This window comes from Poromitra crassiceps, assembly GCF_964638095.1.
Source record: "Poromitra crassiceps genome assembly, chromosome: 9".
Classification (NCBI taxonomy): Eukaryota; Metazoa; Chordata; class Actinopteri; order Beryciformes; family Melamphaidae; genus Poromitra; species Poromitra crassiceps.
The window spans coordinates 38,934,677-38,957,437 of NC_139630.1; the positions used below are offsets into that span (position 1 = coordinate 38,934,677).

Genomic DNA, 22,761 nt, shown 5'->3' on the forward strand with positions numbered 1-22,761 from the left:
TCTGACCTTTATTATAGTGTCCCCATCAGGCCAATTCATAGGGCATATAATTTAGTGCGCGAACACAGTGCCAAAATGTGGAATGAACATCCCTCCAAGTTTTGTCAAAACTGGACCAGTGATTTTCACATTGTTGAAATCAAATGTGAGTTTAGAGAATGTGTAAACACACTGCTTTCAGACAGTCTCCGCCTAGCACACACTTTTACATGCCTAGGCTCGCCGCTGCGCGGCCTCTGTGACATCACTGATGATGTCACAATACCTATGACATCATCACGGCCCCAGCTCGGCTGCTGCATGGCCTCGCCTGCTCTGTTGGCATGCGCAGCGCACAATAGACCCTTCTCACGGGGGCCATTTTGTGTCGAGAAGCCAGGGTAAACACAGGTGCAAGCAAAACACTAATGAGGGTTTCCAACTTCCATGATTGGAATTTGGAAACCCTCATTAGTGTTTTGCTTGCACCTGTGTTTACCCTGGCTTCTCGACACAAAATGGCCCCCGTGAGAAGGGTCTATTGCTCCACTTCGCATCACTGATGACACAATTACTCTCTCAATTACTGATGATGCCATAGGGATTGTGACATCATCAGTGATGTCACTCGCTGAACATCATCCAATGTCAACTTCGCATCACTGACAACATCACAATTGCTCTTATGACATCACTGATGATAGGCAATAGGCACACATAGGCACACATAGGCAATTAAGCATTTATTTATTTGCTGAGGTGGCTTCTGATTGGTTTTGAAGCTGTAAAAAAACATTTGCGAGCCATAGCCTACTTAACTTAGCATTTCATTATTTTGTAGCTTTGTGACACAAGGATAACAACTTCCACACCATAGACCCAGAGCCGTGTAGATAGAAGAGTCCCGACATCTCCATTCACTCCAATGGACCATTTTTTTTAGTCTCAAGAGTTCCAGGAAGTAAGGTCCTGGATTAAGCAGCACTGTCGAGTTGCAGCAAAATAGAGTTTGTGTTGTACTCTGAAATGGTTTTTCTCCCCTTGAATCAAATTGTACATTATGAGCTTTATTTTAGCATGCAAAAGTAGCGCGAGACCCATTCCTGGCTGTTCATTGGCTAATGAGTCTCGCATTTTGGTCCTCCGCTGACGCCACTCTCTCTCTAGAGGACACTACATAGACCTAGTTGTTAGCAAAAAGAAATACCACCAGTGGTGTCTGAAATATGGCTTTTGAGTTCAACATATTTGTGACCTTAATGGTACTGACCCTATTAGGCCAACAAGAGTAATTGTTTAGACACTGATGGAAGTCTGGAACACAAAGCAGTCCCACTCTGCCACTGTGCCACAAGTTCATGTGGGGGATAAAAAGGTAAAAAAAAAAACTTTTGTCCCCCACACGAAAAAATTAAATACAATTTTTGTTTGTTTATTTGTTGGTAGGATTAGGGGAAAAACTACTGGGCCAATTTTAATTGAACTTCATGGAAGGGTGCAGCAGGGGGCCAAGGAAGAACCCATTACATTTTGGAACCGCTCTGATCCGACTCACAAAATGTACATATCATAGCACACTGGACTATTGGCCTTGGCAGAAGTCTGCGCTCTCCAAGTGCCATTCTAGTTTAAAATGTATTAAAGTTTTATGAAAAGGCGAATGCAAAAAAAACAGGACAGGATTATTTTAATTAAAAGTTTAAAGTGCATGAACAGCAGTAAAGTGTGAATCAAGAACAATTGTGGAGAGGTGTTTTCTGTACAGACAAGTGGACAACCGCATCAGCAGGAAAGGTGGGCGTGGCCGCTCTCTCGACAAGGAGAGATTTTGGTGCCAAACAAATGCTTGCAATCGATTCAGAATCATGAAAAACCCATAGTTTTTGACCCGTCACAACCTTAAGGCAGAATTATGATTTTCAATTTTACCCGTATAAGATTCCGGGTACCCCAGCAGCTGTCATGGTTTTTCCTAGAGGAGTTGGAAAAACAACAACACTTTTTCATACGTCTTAGTAGACAGCTTTACAAACACATTGGTGAAGAGATTTCTTGGTCAGGAACTCTTTTTAATTGAGTTGGTCCTCAGAAACCTAAGTAAGTCTCTCCATCCATCTAACAGATATCATGTCCATCAACCACAGTTGGAAAGGAGGTGAAGAGGACTTCCATTCCTTCAAAATTCGTTTTTTTTAGCAACAGTTGCCCCCTATGTAAGTGACTGTCGCACAGCTGTAGGGAAGGTCAAAGAGGACTCCGAGCCCGAGCAGCCGAAAATGGTGAGTTCTGCCTCCGGCTTAAGGGCTATTTTGTAGGCCTTAGAGTACCAGTCAAATATTTTGGCTCAGAATCCCATTAGTGAAGGGCAGAACCAGAAGGTATGGGATAGTGTGCCCTCTGACACCTGACATGTTTCATTTTGTAGACTAGTGGTTTTGTGTTTCAGGGTTCCCAGTGGGACCCCATTTTTACGGAGTGTGTGACAAGTGACGACCCTTCCACTCTCCTGGCCCTGTCTTGCAGGAGCCTGGTGGTTTGGATCATTAGGCTGAAGGAGTGCACCCAGACATGCTCACAAGTCATTTTTGCAAGTCCAAATCAAGTATTAAGTCTTTGAGCTATAGAGTCCAAATCAAGTCTCAAGTCTCACCTGATCCGGAGTTCATAGTTCTTATGAGGGGCAAGTCCAGTCAAGTCTCATAGAGACACTGCATGAAATAGGCCACGCCCATCACGGGGGAAAGCTCCCCGTTCACTTCCACATACCAGCGTCATATTCCTTTAATTAAACATAGTTAAAAGCTGTTGTGTGGTGGGTAGTCTCTCCCCAGACTCAAATATTACATTGAATCGCTGCGCTCTGCATACTATATAAGTGAGTCTGTGCCAGTTCACAGCCACTGCTGGTTTTTTAAGGCGCGTTGAAATTGAATGAGTGACAGGTCGTAGCACCGATAAGAGAGCGGTTCGAAAAATGGGCTGCGCCTCCCGTGTCATCTGATCGCAAAGTCGTTACTGATTGGGGAGGACTGAATCCACCAGTGGCATATGACTGGCCAAGTGAACGGTTCCCTCCCATAACCAGCCGGCTGAGGGTAAGTGTCCCAGACCCAGAGAGAGCTCTGCAGCATGCAGTAACGCATCAGTGTAAGAAGAACTCTCATGGGTCTGGCGTTGAGACTATGTGGTGGGCTGCACGGACAACAAATCATCAATCACCAATTTAAGTTTTTTGTACTCCCGACTCGTCCCGAGCAAAACAAGGAAGCCATTGAGAATTGGCGAGAAGAAAAATTTGGATCTAGCTGTCAGTGAAGTAAGTTGGAGTGTTCATGTTCCATATATAGCCTACGATCTTTGTGTGCAACACACAACCATGCACGTGACATAGGAGAACGCCAGGATTGGGGGGGGGGGGGGGGGGGGGGGGGGTTCTGTTTTCACCTGTTTTGGGCATGGTTTCTGAATGATGACATGCTCCGCAGTCTCTCTATATGGATGAGCATTCTATCATCTGCTGCATGCCATCTGGTCTTAGAACACTGCAAAGCTAAAACTAATGAATTCAAAGCATGTACTGTATTATTCTCACTCCTTTATTATCAGCATCGATTAATTGACAATGTTAATGCACAAAAAAAGGATTGTTCACGACTCCCAAATCTTGAGTCCGAGTTGAGTCTCAAGTCTTCTGAGGACAAGTCCCAAGTCAAGTCTCAAGTCACTGTGTGTACGACTTCAGTGCGACTTGAGTCCAAGTGGCAAGTCCAAGTCCCCATCTCTGGGCTGGATGTACTCCTTGTACTTTAAAAGCCAGCTTAACATCAGTGTTGCTCTAGACTCGGTCTGGCAAGCGAGACTTTTGTTTTATGTATGTGTTGTCTAGTTATTTTCCCTGAGTTTGAGTTACCGTAATAATAAATTATATTATAACTTTTACTTTGGCGTATGACTCCCGTCTTTGTTCCAACCATTGTTCCAACCTAGAACTAGGTTGTACAGCCCCATGTGTTACAACCCGGCTCAAGTCAGTCAGGGTTGGAACACCCCTAACCCAAGTAACAAAAGAAGAGGGAGTCATATGCCAAAGTAAAAGTTAAAACAATAATTTATTAACTCAAACTAAGGACTAAACAACACAAATTATATCAAACCAAAAGAAGTGAACATAACAAATGGTGCAGTTGAGGAGAGAGCGAGCCACTGAATTGTCTGAAGGCTTTTGAAGCTCAGGAGCATACCGGGCCCAGGTGCACCCGATCAGACTGAACAACGACCCCTGCAGGCTACAGGAGAGACAAGGCACACAGCAGCAGCAGAGCAGAGAGAGGTGATAATAATAATAATAATAATAATAATAATAATAATAATAATAATAATAATAATAATAATAATAATAATAACGACAATGAAAGACTGCATTTTATTGGCCAGGAAGATGACATAATCACAAGCAGCTCTGCATTTTCTGTGTAATGTATATTTGGGGGGGGGGAACTACATTTCCCAGCAGTAACCTTTTTGATTCGTAGTCAAATCCCGCGCGAGGTCTCGCGTGATGACCGGCTTGAACCTGCCCTATGTCTCGCGCACTCGCAGCTCCATCGCTCAGTATATAAAGGAGGACAACGACGGAGGAAGGACGGCTGGGGAGACGCAGCCCGGGATTGTAAATAAGACCGCCAAAAACTGTGTTTTATTTACAAAAGTGATGCCGGCTATTTTAATATTATCGTTCCCAGTTGTTTTAAGCCGTTTTTGATTGATTTTTGGCTCTATTTCTCGCCTATCCGTGTGGTTTTTACACTACGCGTATAATGGCGAGCTCGGCTAACTCGAACCCAGTGGTAAGGATCAATCTCTAAGGATTGTCAGAGGGGAACATGGGGGTAAAGTTAGAATGGAAAACTGTCGACGAGCTGCTTTTATTGAATGCAGTGAAAGGGATGTGTATTTGCAAACACTTCACTATGGTCTCTAATAAAAATTAAAACTACTATATTGTCAATCGGCCATTTTAACCAGTTTTGGAAACTAGACCGTCCTGTCAGTTGAAACCATCCAGGCATGATCAGCGGCTAGAGGAGCTGAAAACTACTGTTAGTCACAAAAACAAGTTGATTGTGTAGAAATGTTCAATTTGAGCAAGATGAGAATGCCATTTCTTTGTATTGGCTGTTTGGTGACGTTAGACTGAAGCTTTGGAGTTAGTTTATGGTCAGTAAGTTAGGTGATTCTGTGCGGTTGAAAAATAACGAACTAATTCTCTAACGTTATGATTGTGGTATTTCACCTCTCAGATCCAAGTCGGTTGCTTTAGTTGGAACAAATAACGTTAGCAAGTTATGCGACTGGACAAACGGTAACGTTAAACTTTAACGTTAGCTCTATATATTTGTTCCAGTAAAATTCCAGATATAACGTTACGCCAAGCACCTTCTCATCCACAGCGAATGAATCAAGTTTTGTTGGAGGGAATCGAAGTGACTATATAATAGTAGAAAGTCGTCTGGCTGGCTCAAAACGCAGTCAAATGCCTCAGTCATTGTCCACCATTCCACGACCAGAAGGCAGGATCGCTGTCCCAAAACCACCAATTTTACCCATCTCATACCAATACATCTTGCTCCCCCACCGAAAAGACCAAATCTGAGCACTCATAAGTTAACACCGCAAATATCCTCCCAAATTCGCCATAAACTACATTTGTAAGAGGCGACTACATTTGTCAGAGGCGACTGCATTTGTAAGAGGCGAGCGGGCACCAGGCTTCTGCTCCGTAAAATGGCTTCCATGTCTCGCCTCTCCTCTCTCTGCTTCTGGCCCTCCTCCTTTGCGCTGCCTGGTTTTATACAGCCATATTGGCTCTCTAATATAGACTGCCCGGGATGGGAAGGTGCTACTCGACGCTACGTCACCGGCTCTGCATATAAACACCAGGCCGTGCTTTAAATAGTGGAGGAGCAGACGGGGGGAGGGAAGGAGAGGCCGAGGTCCGTGCTACTGCGGACATTGGGGACAGTGCATTGAGCGCGGTGCGCTTATATTATGTCGGCCCATGTCGCTTATATCTTGTGGTAAAAACAGTGTGTAAAACGCTATGTTGCTGGTGTGCGCCAGCCCATATATGCCACGTTACCCTGGGAGGCAACAGAAAAAGGTCGATTTCATACCTGGCTGGCCGTGATATTACAGACTGACCGGGTGTTGTATGTAGGATAGCTCTCTTGGGTTAGCAATAGCATGGCGCATACACGGCATGAGCCCCTTTCGGGTGTCTATAGCCGCTTTCACACCTGCCTTGAAAGCCGCAAAATGCACGGAAAATAGGATCCGCTACATGACACTCTCCTACAGTATATCTCATATATTGAAGTACTTGGTAAATAATTTCTAGGGTATGGCAGTGTAATGTTGGCATTAAATTAAATTTTAAATGGTATTAAAAATCTATATAAAATTGAGTATGTGGGCTCTGTTTGTTTCAAGTTCTGTGTTCAGCCACAGCTATGCCATTCTACATGCGATTGGGCTGAAACTTTCAGGGGGTGTAAAGAGCACCCTTTTAATTAGGGCAGATTAATTGCCCTAAGTTTGAGGCTATAGTTCATTGATGACAGGCGCGGACTGCATAATCGGGCACGTCCGGCAAATGCCCGGTGGCCTGGCCTGCAAAAAAAAAAAGTCCCCGCAGTCAGGCCACTCACTGAACAGCAGGCCAGGCGCCGCCTACTGGTTTACTAGTGGTTTTATTACGTTATTCAGGGTTAAAGTGGGTGCATCTCATTGTAAAATTGGACTCGGCCCAAATTGGGCTTCAAACGGCCCAAATTGGGCTTCAAACGGCCCAAATCATCATACTAGGTTTGTGACATCACTCATAATGTCATCAGTGACACACATGAGAGGGAGAGAGAGGAGACACTGTGGTGATAACGTGTCATTTTAATTTATGCATTGTTTTGAATTGAGTCCTTGCAGAAGTCAGTGAATATATTGTATAAAAAAAAACTGCCTGGCACATTTGTAATCAGGGTGGTGTTTGGCTGCGCTTTTGTCAGCTGACATGAAAAACACAAGTGATTTCAATGAAACATTCTAGGACAGCATAAACCAGCCTTTTCATGTGAAAATAAGTCCAAATTAATATACTACATTAATGTTACAAGCGATATTGACATGGATACGTTTGTTTTAATCTCCCCCCCCATTTGAAATGTTTAATGGAACACACAATAACTTCTAATGGAAATGTGTTTTCTTTCCTTGTCTCACTTGTTTCCTCTTAGCCTAAACTGTATAAGTCTGTGATTGAGGATGTCATCAACGAGGTGCGGGAGCTGTTCCTGGATGAGGGAGTGGATGAGCAGGTGTTACTGGAGCTGAAAACGGTAACCACCGCCAGCAGTACTGTTTTTAATAAGTCATCTAGCTAAGCTGTGGTAAAGGAAGGGGGTATGGCACCACCAGAATCCTTTCTTCTCTATGTTCCAATCCAGGTTCCTTTCTCATTTGCTGCAGGGAGGACACATTTTAAAGGGTGACATGAGATGTAGTGCAGGAAGAGTAAGTGACAATTCGTGTCCACTGGTTGCACAGCCCTCAACTAACCAACCTAGAATTTCTTGCAGAGATTAATAAAGTGTATTTCCCATTAATAACGCCTTATATGGATAAAAAGCGTCTGCCAAAATGACGTAATGTAATATGGATACTAGAAATCTCGCGTGCTCAATTCCTAGGCTCGGGCGCTGCGCAGCATCGCTAGCTCGGCCGCTGCGGGGCCTCACCTGCTCTATTGGCATGATGCGCAGCAGCACAATTGCTCAACTTCGCATCACTGATGACAGCACAATTGCTCGAGTGACCATCACTGATCACATCATGGAGTGCTCGAGTGACGTCACTCAGCGCACCCATGTTCAACTTCGGCCTCGCCCGCAGCTTGGCTGCTGCGTGGCCTTGCCTGCAGCTTGGCTGCTGCGTGGCCTCGCCTGCTCTATTGGCATGCGCAGGGCAAAATTTGCTCAAGGCAAAGCAAAGCAAGGCAAAACTACATCCTGCACACATTACAAACAGGCATGGCTGCAGAGGAAGAGGGTGCAGCTGCTGGACTGGCCTGCCTGCAATCCCCACCTGTCAACAGAGAATGTGTGGCACATTTTGAAACAAAAATGTGACAACCCCAGACCCCCGTAGGCTACTGCTGCAACAGCTGCATACCTTAAGACCTGTTTGCCAGAAGAAGAATGGGGCAAAATGACACCTGCAATGTTTCATCACTTGATGTCTTCAGTCCCTATATGTTGCAAGAATCAACATTGAAATAAGTGTTTATTTAAAAAAAAATACTCAAATTCATGAGGTAAAACATCAAATAATGTGCTGTTGCATTGTTTAATACAGGACAAAGGTGATTTACAAATCACTGTTTTCAGTTTTTGTTTTAATTTAACATACCGTCCCAACTTTTTCTGATTTGGCCTTGTATTGTACATGGTAATTGTAACCATTACTACATAATACATTTGTTGGCTTGCTGCCAATTATGGAAATTGCTACATCTGTTGGTGCCGATTTTCACTAACAATGGAATATTAGAAATGATGTGTTATTATTTGACAGGTATTTATTCAGGTAACATGTCTTCAAATATGAATTATCGTCAAATATGAATTGTGTTGAAAAACATACCAGCCCCACAGTCTGTTCTGGTACTTAACTTAGCTTAACTTAACTTACTCTTTTGTCTAAGAATTCAATTTCTTTGCCGTTTTCACACTTGTAACTACTATGTAATTACCATACACTTACACGTCTGATATGTGTAATAAGAACTACCAAGCTCTAAACCACAAGATGACTAGCTATCAAACCTCTTCTCTTATATGCTTGGCTGTTGTAGGAATAATAATAATTATAATGTACACGTTATCTTTTTACCATTCACTGATTTTTTATCTCTGGGATGAAAGGCTGACATCAACATGACATAACATTTAGTGAGGAAAAATCTCACTCTTAAACCCAATTTATGCTTCGTCTGCCGACACTTTTGAAACGGTCGCCGACAGGAATGAGGACTTGAGTCAACACTTCCAAGTGTCGGCGAGCAGTGTCTGCTACCTAGTGAAATGTCTAGTGTCGCTGACTACGTCATAGTATCGCGCAAGTCTGATTGGCTATATAGACGGCACGCACTTGACTTCCTTGTTTTGGTTTTCGCTCGATTGAAATTAATTAGCTATTTTTATCAGCCTGTCCTTGATGTATGACTTCGTGAAAATCACAAAGAACATCGTGACCAATTTCCCAGAGAGAGAGGATGTGAGTTGTGTGGTTGTGTGTCATTTATATGCGGCTGCAGCCAAGTACGTTACATTTTGCCTCCGAGGTGGTTTCACTGTGCATTCCATTCCCTCTCTTGGCTGTCTGCAGCTGCTTATAGCGTTCAGGTGTCACGTGACCGTTGAACCGAGGCGAACGTTCACTGAAGTATAAATGCAACACCATGAGCGACACTTTCTTTTTCGTCTGCGACCATGTGCTGAGCGACACTTTCTAATAAGTATAAATTAAGCTTTAGTCCTCTTCCTTTTGCAATTTGTTTCTTTGTGTGGATGTAACCCACTCATCCCTCTGGGCATCATGGCAGCTCGGTGTCCTAAAGTTCAAAACGTTGCTTTCGCAACATTGTGAGTTTGAGACCGCCTCCTGACCAATTTGCACGCCATTTTTGCTGTATCTATTCTGTTCACTGTCGAATAGAGCTGCAAAGTCATGGAATTTCAAAATATCGTATTCCAGGCCTGGAAAAGTAATATGAATTAGTAAAATCCTTGAAGGTTTTGGAAAATCATGGAATTCATCTCTTTATATTGGATTTTACATTTTAGAGCTTTTCCTATTCTCTCTCTCTCTCTCTCTCTCTCTCTCTCTCTCTCGCTCTCTCGATAGATAGATAGGTAGATATATCTCTTTCTCTACACATAGCGTGACTATACAGAGAGATTTTCTCTGTATACTGTATATATATAGAGTGTGAGAGAGAGAGAGAGAGGGAGAGAGAGAGATTCTTTTTATAGCTTCCTTCCATGTAATGTGACCAACTGACTCCAAATCAATACCCCAAATTATTGCTACACTGGACAAATAGGACACCACCCCTCTTTATATTGGATTGTATTGCTTCTTGTATTTTATATTAATATTTGTATGGGAAATTCATGTTTTTTCACTAGCTTCCATGTAATGTGATGCAGTGACTCCAAACCACACACAAAAAAACAATATAACGAGGTGTGTCCTATTTGTCCGGTGTAGTAATAATTTCAGATATTGATTCAGAGTCACCGCCTCCCATTACATGGACATTCTGTTATGAATCCTTGAAAAGTGATGGAAAACGTTTGAAATTGTATCCACGAGAATGTGTGGGAACCCCGGATAGAGGTTTAAAAATGCCACTGTTGTTCACCCCTGTTGCTCCAGCTGTGGGAGAACAAACTGATGCAGTCCAAGGCAGTGGAGGGCTTCCATACGGAGGAGCAGGCCGCCCTGCATGCCGCCCAGCAGCAGCAGCAGCAGCAGCAGCAGGTCCAGCAGATTCAACAAGTCCAGCAGGTCACCCACCAGCCAGTGCAGCCCCAGCAAGTCCTGCTGCCCCCTGTAGCGCAGCAAGGTGGGTCACTGCTGCACTGCCCTGAAGCACTGAACACATCTTTAGTGAACGTGACTTGCAGGAATTGCAATGCTAGAAAAACCCATTTCCTCATTCTCATTTTTCACTGTAAAAAAATGACCATCTGAACAAGTAATTTTAGCCTTGTATTCACTCTTGAAGTTGAAATCGTATCAGACCTGCCAACCTGCATGTATTGTTTCGTAGCAGGCACCCATTTTGGCATCAACATACGACGGTGGTACGATTTGTCAGTTAAAACTACGCAAAAAAGCCTTGAGGCCTGTGAATTCAATTGTGTATGTGCAGTATCCGAGCGTGTCGTGTGTTGTGAATCTATTTCTCACGTGGTCAGACGCTCCGCGGCTACTGCGGGACTAGCGATGACCTGACCAATCCAACCGACGAACGCAAAGAGTCTAGCCAATCGGAGGCAGATTAGGGCGGGTCATGACTTCGTCATGTATCATGTTGGTGTGCGTCGTGCGAGCAGGCGAGCTACTTCCTGTCAGCAGAACTTCGCTGCTGCAGCTTTATAATATCTATATATTTTATTACCCAGTCTTAACATATACTGTACAATGCGGGCAGGAGGTGCCAGAGGCTGGGGAGAGCGGCTGGCAATTGGCTGGGGAAGGGAAACATCGCGAGACTGTAACGTTGTGTTCTCGGTCCCGAGGCTTAGCGGCTAATGCCAAGATCAGACTACACGATATTTTTTGTCTTTCACCATGTCACCATAGTAGACAATTATTAGTTATTGGTGCATAACATTGTATGACTTCCTTCCACACGTTTCTCTCCATAGCTCCCCAGCAGCAAGTCATTGTTCAGGATCCCAAGATTCTACAGCATATGAGTGCAACGGGGATGGTAAGTGAATGTGTCTCAATCTGTGGGTCGGGTCACAAGATTATTTTGGAGGAACATATTATTTATGGGATAGGAGGATTAAAACATATTTCTACTATACAGATGTATTGCATATTTATTACTGTATGAACTCTTAACCACTCTGCATCTGCAGCCTGGGATGGGGGTCGCAAGTATAGGCGTTGCTTCATTTTAAATTTTAAATTAAATGAAAAATGGAAAACACTGCAAAAACATTCCCAGTGATTCTGCAAGCACATTGACGCCCACCAAAGAGAACAAGTAGCCAGCTAAGGATCAGGAGGTGTCTCGACAGGCCTGAGCGTGACTCGGACGAGTCTAGCAGGGGACAGATGGAGGGGCGGGGGGGGGGGAGCTGTGAGGAGAGGAGAGGAGGGGCCTTCAGGAAGAGGTTTAGTGAGGGCCGTGTTACAGTGCAGATAGAACCTCAGCCTCTTACACGCTGCTTCTCTGCCTCTCACAGACCCAAAAGCACACGCACACAAACACACACACGCTCTTCGTCCATCTGCCTCTCTGTCGCACACTCGCGTGTTGTGTCTTGATTACTCCTCCTTTACTTCTCTCCCTCAAGCCACCTGTTAATGTCAGGGCTCACATCTGGGCCATTGTAGGTAACCACATCATTCTGCCTCTTTACATTTGCGCTGTACCTGCATTGTCGTGCAAACGAAAAATCCTTCATTTTTTTAAAGCCTTTTCTTTCCTATTTTTGACCTGTCGCCATCAAATGCCACAAATAGAATTAATGACTAAAGATACACAAACACAATTGGGTAAGCAATGTAGCTAACAGGCCCCTGTTTTTAACATGACTAGAGTTCTTTACCCATGATGGCCCTAAATCTTTAACATTCCTTTTTCCTTGTTCTTGAACTGTGGAATTTCCGCTTGAGGCTATATTCAGTTATATTATTTTGCCCCTGTGTGTGTGTGTGTGTGTGTGTGTGTGTGTGTGTGTGTGTGTGTCTCTCTCTGTGCGCGAGTGTGTTATACTGTTTTTTCGATTACTCTTATGTGTGTATTCTCCTCTTCACCACTAGAGTGCAGCAGCTACCGCAGCAACCCTTGCTTTGCCCACAGGAGTCACCCCGTACCAGCAGCTCATCACCAGCCAAGGTAAAACACACACTAGTGTTTTAGTGCAATTTGACATGTTAAATTCCTCACACAAAGTGAGATGAGGCTTTTTCTATTCTTGGTTTACACTGATCATCTCTAAATATGTAGTCCGGAGGGCGAGGGATGAAGTGGCATCTTAGTCTCTAGAAGGCACTCAATAGAGCACAGACCTCTGCCAAAACGTAACAATTCTCCAAATTGCAAAGCTGCAGCCTCCATGATTGTTTATGGTCATTTAGCATTTGTCCTGTGGGTTTGATTTTCCAACAAAATGACATACGGCCGACTTACAAGTCCTGGATGTCAGACCCTCCCACCAGCACCGTACATAAAATAGTATGGCAAAAAATAAAATAAAAATCTAATGATGGAAATCCAAGATCTGGATCACAGCCAAAATCTGCTCAACCGATCTTTGTCAATTGTGTTTATATTTCCTGTGATTGTTACTGTTAAAGTGAATCATGTGCATTGTATTGAACTGAAAGTATTTACACAAATGTTTAAACTGAGGGGCAACTGTTTCCTGTCTTCCCCTCTGTCTCCCAGGTCAGATCCTGCAGGTGGTGCGTGCTGCCAACGGGGCTCAGTACATCATCCAGCAGCCGCAGCAGCAGATCCTGCTGCAGGGGCAGATGCAGCCCGGTGGGGTGCAGGCCCCCGTCATACAACAGGTACGTATGTACCCATCACACACGCAGGTCAACGCAGTCATGCAACAGGTATGTTCCCATCACACATGCAGGTCAACACAGTCATACAACAGGTATGTTTCCATCACACACACAGGTCAACACAGTCATACAACAGGTATGTACCCATCACACACGCAGGTCAACACAGTCATACAACAGGTATGTTTCCATCACACACGCAGGTCAACGCAGTCATGCAACAGGTATGTTCCCATCACACATGCAGGTCAACACAGTCATACAACAGGTATGTTTCCATCACACACGCAGGTCAACACAGTCATACAACAGGTATGTTTCCATCACACACGCAGGTCAACACAGTCATACAACAGGTATGTTCCCATCACACACACAGATCAACCCAGTCATACAACAGGTATGTTCCCATCACACACACAGGTCAACACAGTCATACAACAGGTATGTTTCCATCACACACACAGGTCAACACAGTCATACAACAGGTTTGTACCATCACACACGCAGGTCAACACAGTCATACAACACGTACGTATGTACCCATCACACACACACACACACACACGCAGGTCAACACAGTCATACAACAGGTATGTTTCCATCACACACGCAGGTCAACACAGTCATACAACAGGTATGTTTCCATCACACACGCAGGTCAACACAGTCATACAACAGGTATGTTTCCATCACACACGCAGGTAAACACAGTCATACAACAGGTATGTTCCCATCACACACGCAGTTCAACACAGTCATACAACAGGTATGTTTCCATCACACACGCAGATCAACACAGTCATACAACAGGTATGTTTCCATCACACACGCAGGTCAACACAGTCATACAACAGGTATGTTTCCATCACACACGCAGGTAAACACAGTCATACAACAGGTATGTTCCCATCACACACGCAGGTCAACACAGTCATACAACAGGTATGTTTCCATCACACACGCAGGTCAACACAGTCATACAACACGTACATATGTACCCATCACACACACACACACACACACACACACACACACACACACACACACACAGGTCAACACAGTCATACAACAGGTATGTTCCCATCACACACGCAGATCAACACAGTCATACAACAGGTATGTTCCCATCACACATGCAGGTCAACACAGTCATACAACAGGTATGTTCCCATCACACACGCAGATCAACACAGTCATACAACAGGTATGTTTCCATCACACACGCAGGTCAACACAGTCATACAACAGGTATGTTCCCATCACACATGCAGATCAACACAGTCATACAACAGGTATGTTTCCATCACACACGCAGGTCAACACAGTCATACAACAGGTATGTTCCCATCACACACGCAGGTCAACACAGTCATACAACAGGTATGTTTCCATCACACACGCAGGTCAACACAGTCATACAACAGGTTTGTACCATCACACACGCAGGTCAACACAGTCATACAACAGGTATGTTCCCATCACACATGCAGATCAACACAGTCATACAACAGGTATGTTTCCATCACACACGCAGGTCAACACAGTCATACAACAGGTATGTTCCCATCACACATGCAGATCAACACAGTCATACAACAGGTATGTTCCCATCACACATGCAGATCAACACAGTCATACAACAGGTATGTTCCCATCACACATGCAGATCAACGCAGTCATACAACAGGTATGTTTCCATCACACACGCAGGTCAACACAGTCATACAACAGGTATGTTTCCATCACACATGCAGGTCAACAGTCATACAACAGGTATGTTTCCATCACACACGCAGGTCAACACAGTCATACAACAGGTTTGTACCATCACACACGCAGGTCAACAGTCATACAACAGGTATGTTCCCATCACACATCAAGAGTTGTATCTGGGTGCTGAGTGCAGTAAAACTGCAAAGTGAAAACTCATAATAATCTGGTTGAATACTTCCCCTGCACATATCCCATGAGATAGACATGAATGCATATCTACAGTGTGGAGTGTAGTAGCCTGGGTAAACCCAGCCCCCAGTGACCTGCTCTCAGGCTCACCCTGCTTACAGTCACAAGGCTAGTGACTGGGAACTGAGAGAGCAGGTCACGTGGGGGCTGGGTTTACCTAGGCTAGGAGTGTAGAGCCAGAGATTTGCACTGCCCCGCCCCCTTTAGCACACAATGTAGGTCTTCAGTGTCTTGCTCTGGGATTGACACTGGCTTTTACCTGTGACCTAGCTAGAGGACAGTACCTACAGCCATTAAGCCTCTTCTTCTGGGCAAAATATGGCATGCCTGTGTGATGACACTCTTGAAGCGTGCAGGGCCCCCTGGTGGAGGTTACAGTGGTGGGGGAGTGCCTTAATTAAGCAGAACAAATAGCTCAAGGCATATCATGGATATCCTGTATCCAATCAGCCCATAATCTGTCTATGATGAATTGAGGTAATGAAGCTGTTGGTTGGTAAAACTCTTAACATAGCTCTGGGACCTCTGGTGCTGAAGGAGTGGAAGAATCGAGTTATGGGGGGAAAACATTTAAATGGGAAATGAAATGCCAAGTAATTCTGGAAAAATCGAAAAACATAAGGCTCAACCTCTGTTACCAGTGAGTGACCTCTACAAAAGTAGCCAGAGTAGTAAAATGTCCTTACATAAGCATCATAACTATATGATGAGCCAGGACCTGACTTTTCCCTGCCTTTCAACAGAATGACACCGCTGCTTACAAATCCAGATGATGAGTATACCTTTGTGCCATTCTCAGCCATAATGTCCCGGAAATCTCCTCGTAAATGAGCGAATGGGATTGCTGCTGTGTTAACAGAGGACCACAATGGAAATAAGCCATTTGGCTTTATTGTGTTTTTAACCTCGATGATTTTTAATTGTATGTATTCCTGTTCTGCAGATGTATGCATATCTTTTTTATAATTGTCAAATAAATCCAATCCAATAACGTGAGAGCTGCTGTGAAAGGTTAATTCCTCCTGTTCACTGTGGGTCCAGGTACTGGGTCCTCTCCAGGGAGGCCTGCCCCAGCAGACCGGAGTCATCATCCAGCCCCAGCAGATTGTCCTCGCCCAGGGAAACAAGGTCCAGGGCAACGCGCAGGTCAGCTTATCACATCCGCTAATGACTGATTTAATTGCTGCTTTCTGGAAGTATGCATTGCAAGTTTGATTCCTCCCTAATGGGTATTCCTCTTTTCCTGCCTTTTTTTCCATCTTTTCTTGATCACATCATTGATATTTTATAGACGGACAGGTCCAATTTGGGAATTAATGACTTAAAAAGATGTTCATATTATTCCACCCCGCCAAGGAGACGCAGGGAAAGTAAATATGCATATTATCGACATATGTCTCCATAAATAGTTACCTGCCAAGTGCCGGTAAACAAAAAAATAAATACCTGGCAAGAATAATTATGCCGGCTGAAATGATGAAGAAACATTTATCATAGAAGCATGTTATCCTCCCTGTTTGCAATGTGATTTCATGTAGAGTCGGGTACTGCGTTTAAGATTAAATAAAGAGATTAGCAGATTTAGAATTTTGATTTTAAAACATACTTATACAATTGATCAAGTCATCTAGTAATTCATTAAATGCTATATATATATACACACACACACACACACACACACACACACACACACACACACACACACACACACACACACACACACACTCTACAGTCAGAGTGTATGTGGTTAGCAGGGACAAAATGTAACCAAAAGACTCTATATGACCTGAGGCTTTCAAATGTTACTGTCTCAAAGGTGCATTTTAGCGACATTTGGCAAAACGGCGGGTGTTAATTTAGCTAGCGGCATACGGACACTCTGTGTTGTGGGCTTGTCTTCCTGCCAGGTGATGCAGGCACAAGCCATGGTGCCTCAGCCCGGCCAGGCAGCCACGGCAGCTCAGGTGCAGCAGATCCAGCAGATCCAGGGAGCAGCTGCACCGCAGGCCCAGCAGCCTCCCATGATGCTGCAGCAGCTGGACGGAGCCGGAGACACCTCCTCAGAAGAGGACGAGGATGAGGAGGAAGAGTACGATGAAGACGAGGACGAGGAGAAGAGCAAGGATGGTGGAGAGGATGGGCAGGTGGAGGAGGTGAGGAACAAAAAGCCTTGGTTTAAAACAAACCCCTTGTGTTTTAAAGTTGAACAATAAACCCAACAATTGGCCATGTCTGCCGGTGGGAAGTCGGATTAAGGGTACGTGCGGATGCGCCGTTTCCGGTTTCGTTGGAAAAATTCACGGTTCCGAAACCACTAATATGTTCTGTTCTACCGTTCCGACGGTATCAGCTAATTTTGGGAGCAGTGCTGCTAGCGAGAGCTGCCGACCATTAGCTACATGTCGCTAGTTGGCAAGAATCTCGAGATACACATGCACACGCACTTAACAGAAACGTTACACCACACGTTGAACACTCATTTAGGACACGTCATTCCCAAAACATGCGGGACAGAGTACCGGTAAAACTTCGCTTTATTACTGCTCTGGGCTGTGTCTGTCTGCTCTGTCGCTGATAGCTGCGTCAAGTTACCTTGGAGTTAACCAGGGCGAGACAGGAAGTAGAGCGATTTTGCCTTCAGAGTAAAAGCGTAGATTGTGAAACTTTTGAGAAAAGTTGGAAAATAAAGCTGTCTTGGGATGTGCAGAGCAACAGAAATGGTTATAGAGGTATACAAATATAATATAATAGTATAAACGCGCCACACATCGCCCAGTCTTCAGAAAATGTTCTATGTTATTTAAAAATAAAATACATTTATGGCTTCTTTTTTACACAGATTTTACTTATTTATTTATTTTACATACAGATTTTACATATAGGTGCACAATACCGCGATACCGTGAAACCATGGTATTTTTGCCTAAGAGTATCGTACCGTCAAAATCTCATACCGGCGCATCCCTAGTGTCCTGGTCGCTGGACTAGTGCCGCCTCTGGTTGGTCGGTGCGCCTGTTTGGGGGGGGGGGGGGGGGGGGGGGGGGGGGAACTGGGGGGAATAGCGTGATCATCCCACACTGATCCTGCCGGTGAAACTCCTCGCTGTCAGGTGAAAAGAAGCGGCTGACGACTTCACATGTATCAGAGTAAGCATAGTCTACAGCTCTCCCTAGATCGCCCTAGATAGTTGGTCTTTTACTTTTGACATGCATTTATTTATTTATTTATTTTATTTATTGTGTTTAAAGAGAACTAGCTGGTTGTTGCAAAAAGTAGTCTGATGCCACCCTGAGATGCCATTGTCATGTCCTTTTATTGGCTTTATCCTCCTGCAGAGTCTTGCAAGAGGAGCTAATAGTTTAAATCTTATGATACTGATATGTGAATATTTCGTATGAATATGGATCACACACACACACACACACACACACACACACCAGTGTTTTCCCTGCCGCAGAATAAGCACGGGAATAAACACAGGCCAACCCACCTCAGATAGCCGCTCCCATGTGGATAACCCAAATCCATTTCTATTGGTGTTTTAGTGTTGAATAGGTCAAATAGTGTTTCACATTCCTTCCACCTGACCAAGAAACATTTGATACATTTGGTAAGTTCATTGTTCAAATGTGGTGTTTTTGTTGCTGTCAGGAGCCGCTGAACAGTGAAGACGATGTGAGCGATGAGGAGGACCAGGAGCTGTTTGATACAGAGAATGTAGTGGTGTGCCAGTATGACAAGGTAACAAACACAATACAATGTTGTCCTGTGTGTGTGTGTGTGTGTGTGTGTGTGTGTGTGTGTGTGTGTGTGTGTGTGTGTGTGTGTGAGTGAGTGAGTGAGAGAGACCGACTGCACTGCACTCAATCCTGTGTTTTGTGCGTATATAAATGCAGAGTTTAAGGAACAAAGTTACAAATTACTTTTTAAGTGAATGTAAATGTTCACTAGAGCATTCCTCACGGCCCTCTCACAATTTGGGCTGCACAATTAATTGTGTATAATGCCATATACAATTACTTTGTATACTCCAGTTTCCACGTTTAATAATTGTGGAAAATTGGCATATCAACAATTTGATTTAATTTAAACTAACCCTCTATTTAAAAATTATGTTGATATAAGATGCTAAAAGTGCAGTAACATAATTTTGTTTCATTAAAAAAAGTCAGGACTTAACAATCTTGATGAACAAGATCTGACACAATAATCAGGATTATCATTTTAGCCACAATTGGGCTGTTCCTGTTTAAACACATTGATTTAAAAATGTTGTTCTAATCTCTAAACCCTGATAATAACTGTATTGTAATAACCTGAATTGATGCCGAAAAAGCCCCGTAGGTGTCCCGTAGGTTGATATCCCAGTGTCCCAGTATAACTGTCTGGCCCCAGAATCAAAAAGACATAAGAGACCGTAAGCTGTCGCCCCTCTACGCCCACGCCGTTCATTTCCTTCTCCTTCTCCTCGCTCCCCAGATCCACAGAAGTAAGAACAAATGGAAATTCCACCTGAAGGATGGGATCATGAATCTAAACGGGAGAGACTACGTCTTCTCCAAAGCCATTGGGGATGCCGAATGGTGAAGTAGGCAAAAAAAGAGGGGAAAAAAACATAACACAAAAGAGCAGGAGCAGGAACTCTGTAACTCCTCCTGTCCAGTTAGCACAGACGCATCAATATCCTTCCATATCCTGTGACTGGACTCATTTGAGGAAACCTGCTCTGGAGTCTCGGAGACCTCTGACGAACCCAAAAGACTGTGAGGTACTGTAAACACCTGGGTGCTGTCAGTAACACCCAACTCGCCTTGCGGGATGAGAGACCTCCAGGGAAAGGGGAAAAAGCCTGTGAACAGAGCCTCGTTTTGTTTTTGTTTGCTTTCCCAGGCTTCTCGACCCTTTTCCTGCCCACATTCACTTCCATTGGAACCGAAGCGTTTCACATCCGTACAGGTGCAGTGGACCAGGGTGACCTGACCTGCCCCCGCCACAGGAGGTCAAGGTCATCCAGTTATAGCCCCGCTAGTGAAAAAAACAACAACACTTCCGTAATGCACTGTAGTCGGTTGACTGGATTGACTTGTGTTTATGTTTAAGTCAAAAACCTAGTGCCACCAGTCAAGATGGCTGCCTTTTTAGAGTGGCCAGACTCAATCTTTGGCTCCTACTTTTTTTGTTTTTGGGTCATAATTCCATTTCTCCGATTCCTGCCGCCAGTTTTGATCAGATTCAAAGTTTCCATTCATCTATTTGATTACTGGTGCCCCAGAATGTTTTATGTAGTGAACATATGTTATTGTTTTAAACATTTTAAAAGATTGTTTGAAGGGTAAACGTGAAGTAGGCAAAATCGCATTAATGATACAATAATCAATAATTGTGTGAAGGCATTTGTTTAACTCTTCTAAAGAGTGCTGAATCAGAGAATATATTTTTTTTCCTCCCATCCGCTTCTTCGGAGCGCCATCCCATCTTCGAATGAAAACTTTGCAAAAAGGAAAAAAAGATACCAACCAGTGAATGGGTCAAGAATTGTACAAAATGTCGTTACTGGTTTTTCCTGTCGGTGTATGCTCTCGCTCTTAATTTAGTTCTTTGCAGCCGTCTGAAGATTTGCACTGTCAGTTTATCAATGTGTCGTGAAATCAGTCAGTCGAGTTAATCAATAGCCACAGCGTGCTCACGTCTGTTTGTGTGCGTGTGTGTGCGCGCGCGCGTGTGTGTGTGCGTGCGCACGCGTGTGTGAGAGAGAGAGACTGGGCATGCATGTGGTGGGCATGCACGCACGTGTGTGTGCGTGTGTGTGTGTGTGAGAGAGAGAGAGAGAGAGAGACTGGGCATGCATGTGGTGAGCATGCACGCGTGTGTGTGTTGTGTTGTGTTGTCACCGGTATTCTCTACTAGGAGCTCATTAGCTCTGTTTTTCTTGGAGACCCCATAATCTCAAAGGTTACAGTAAAATAGTTGTTTTTTTTGGGTGGGGGCAGGGCGGTGTTCTTTTTCTATTTATTCCTGAAAGTTCATGAAAATGTTATATTTTTGAAGTGTTGGAAAGCGACACCAAACTGTGCTCTTATAATCTAAAAAGTGTTCCTTTTTTTCTGTTGGCTGGACGAGGCTACATGACACGCTATGTTCCAAAATCTTTGCGTCTACCGTTATGTTCTCCTGTGCTTTAATTTTAATCATAACTTTTAAAATAAAATGTTTTCTATCAAACGTGAGTTTCACTTGGGGCCCGAGTGTTTCTCTGCCGTTTGTTTTGAGTGCCCCTGTTGCAGAAATTTGAAATAAAGTATGTGTTTTTTGGCTATTACGTCGATGATGTGGTTGTTGGCTACACGTGTTTAGTGTAGTATGCTTTTGCAGAAGCCGCACAGATGCCAAGGATCCACCGACATGGTACTGAATATAGAGACAACACCTAGCACCTAGCAGGTTGTCATGCAGGATGTCAGATCACTCTGTTGAAGTCAAATCTTTTTAGTTCAGATTTGTCCCCACTGAAAACACAGCAATTGTCTTACTGCTCAGTGAAAACAATGGCTACTCTGCGTCAGCACTGACAGAGTGGTGCTGGTGCATCCCAACCAGTGACACACTCACGTGCCAAGGGAATGTATTCCAAAACATTTCAAATAGACCACAGTTTCAGGAATGTTCATATCTGGCTCTTGGCCAAAGGTTTTTTGGCAAGCAGATTTCAGTAGCTATCCACAATTGGTAATCGTTAAAATCAAACTAGTCCATAGACGCCTATTTCATGTTCGTCTGCCTGGTTTTTATGTGTGCCTTTTGGGTTTCATTTAGGCTTTGTGGTATTCCCATAGCAGGTGAGCTTTGGAAGAGGATGCCTATTTAAAAAAATGTATTCTCGGCTTTTAAATTGTTCTGTGTTCTAACTGCTGTTCGAATAAGGCAATGTATTGTTTGTATCATATTTTTTCTTTCTTTTTTATTAAATCAAAAATGTTTGTAACCGTAATGTGGAAGGCTGTGCTTTGAATACAAATAGGAGAGGAGGTATTTGACTGAACAGACAATAAGTTGTTTTCTTTTGCTAAGAAAGTAAAGTAATAAATGTGTAATTTTGCTTTAACCTTTTGAGCAGTTTTTAGAGTGAAGTTGTTTTTTAGAGCGATGGCGTATTTTTGTAGGCTTACCCAGAAGTCCCTGCACTTCCTGGTTCCTATGTGTAAAAGTCAATGGTATTTTTTTGTATGGGAATTTCCGTTAAATGCATGAAATAAGGTCCGTCGTTAACAAAAGTTTATGAAACAGCCAACTTTGTGTTCAGCAAGATAATATTCACAAATGAGGACCACTTTTATGACTTCTGATGCGTTTTCAGAAAATCGTGTAAAAAACACATTCACGCTCCGAAAATGATAAAAGTGGTCCTCATTTGTGAAGGTTATCTTGCTGAACACAAAGTTTGCGGT

General features: G+C 43.8%; 1 protein-coding gene across 2 annotated transcripts; it reads left to right on the plus strand.

Moving 5' to 3' along the window:
- The first annotated feature begins 4,611 nt into the window (after positions 1 to 4,611).
- gtf2a1 (general transcription factor IIA, 1) lies at positions 4,612 to 22,338 on the plus strand. Of its 2 annotated transcripts, none has more exons than XM_083643416.1 (10): positions 4,612 to 4,826; positions 7,269 to 7,370; positions 10,471 to 10,660; positions 11,469 to 11,533; positions 12,598 to 12,673; positions 13,226 to 13,398; positions 16,357 to 16,461; positions 17,223 to 17,468; positions 18,968 to 19,057; positions 19,796 to 22,338. In XM_083643416.1, the coding sequence occupies exons 1-10, from the start codon at positions 4,797 to 4,799 to the stop codon at positions 19,901 to 19,903; spliced, it is 1,185 nt and encodes a 394-aa protein (XP_083499542.1). In that variant the 5' UTR covers positions 4,612 to 4,796; the 3' UTR covers positions 19,904 to 22,338. The 2 variants fall into 2 exon arrangements, with proteins under 2 accessions (XP_083499542.1, XP_083499543.1); XM_083643417.1 differs by having other exon boundaries at positions 13,226 to 13,350.
- Positions 22,339 to 22,761: the final 423 nt, after the last annotated feature.

Coding starts and splice junctions, on each gene's coding strand:
- gtf2a1 (XM_083643416.1), top strand. CDS start 4,797: ATGGCGAGCTCGGCTAACTCGAACCCAGTG. Junction 13,399..16,356: donor TCAACGCAGTCATGCAACAG/GTATGTTCCCAT, acceptor CTGTGGGTCCAG/GTACTGGGTCCTCTCCAGGG. Junction 17,469..18,967: donor AGGATGGGCAGGTGGAGGAG/GTGAGGAACAAA, acceptor TGTTGCTGTCAG/GAGCCGCTGAACAGTGAAGA.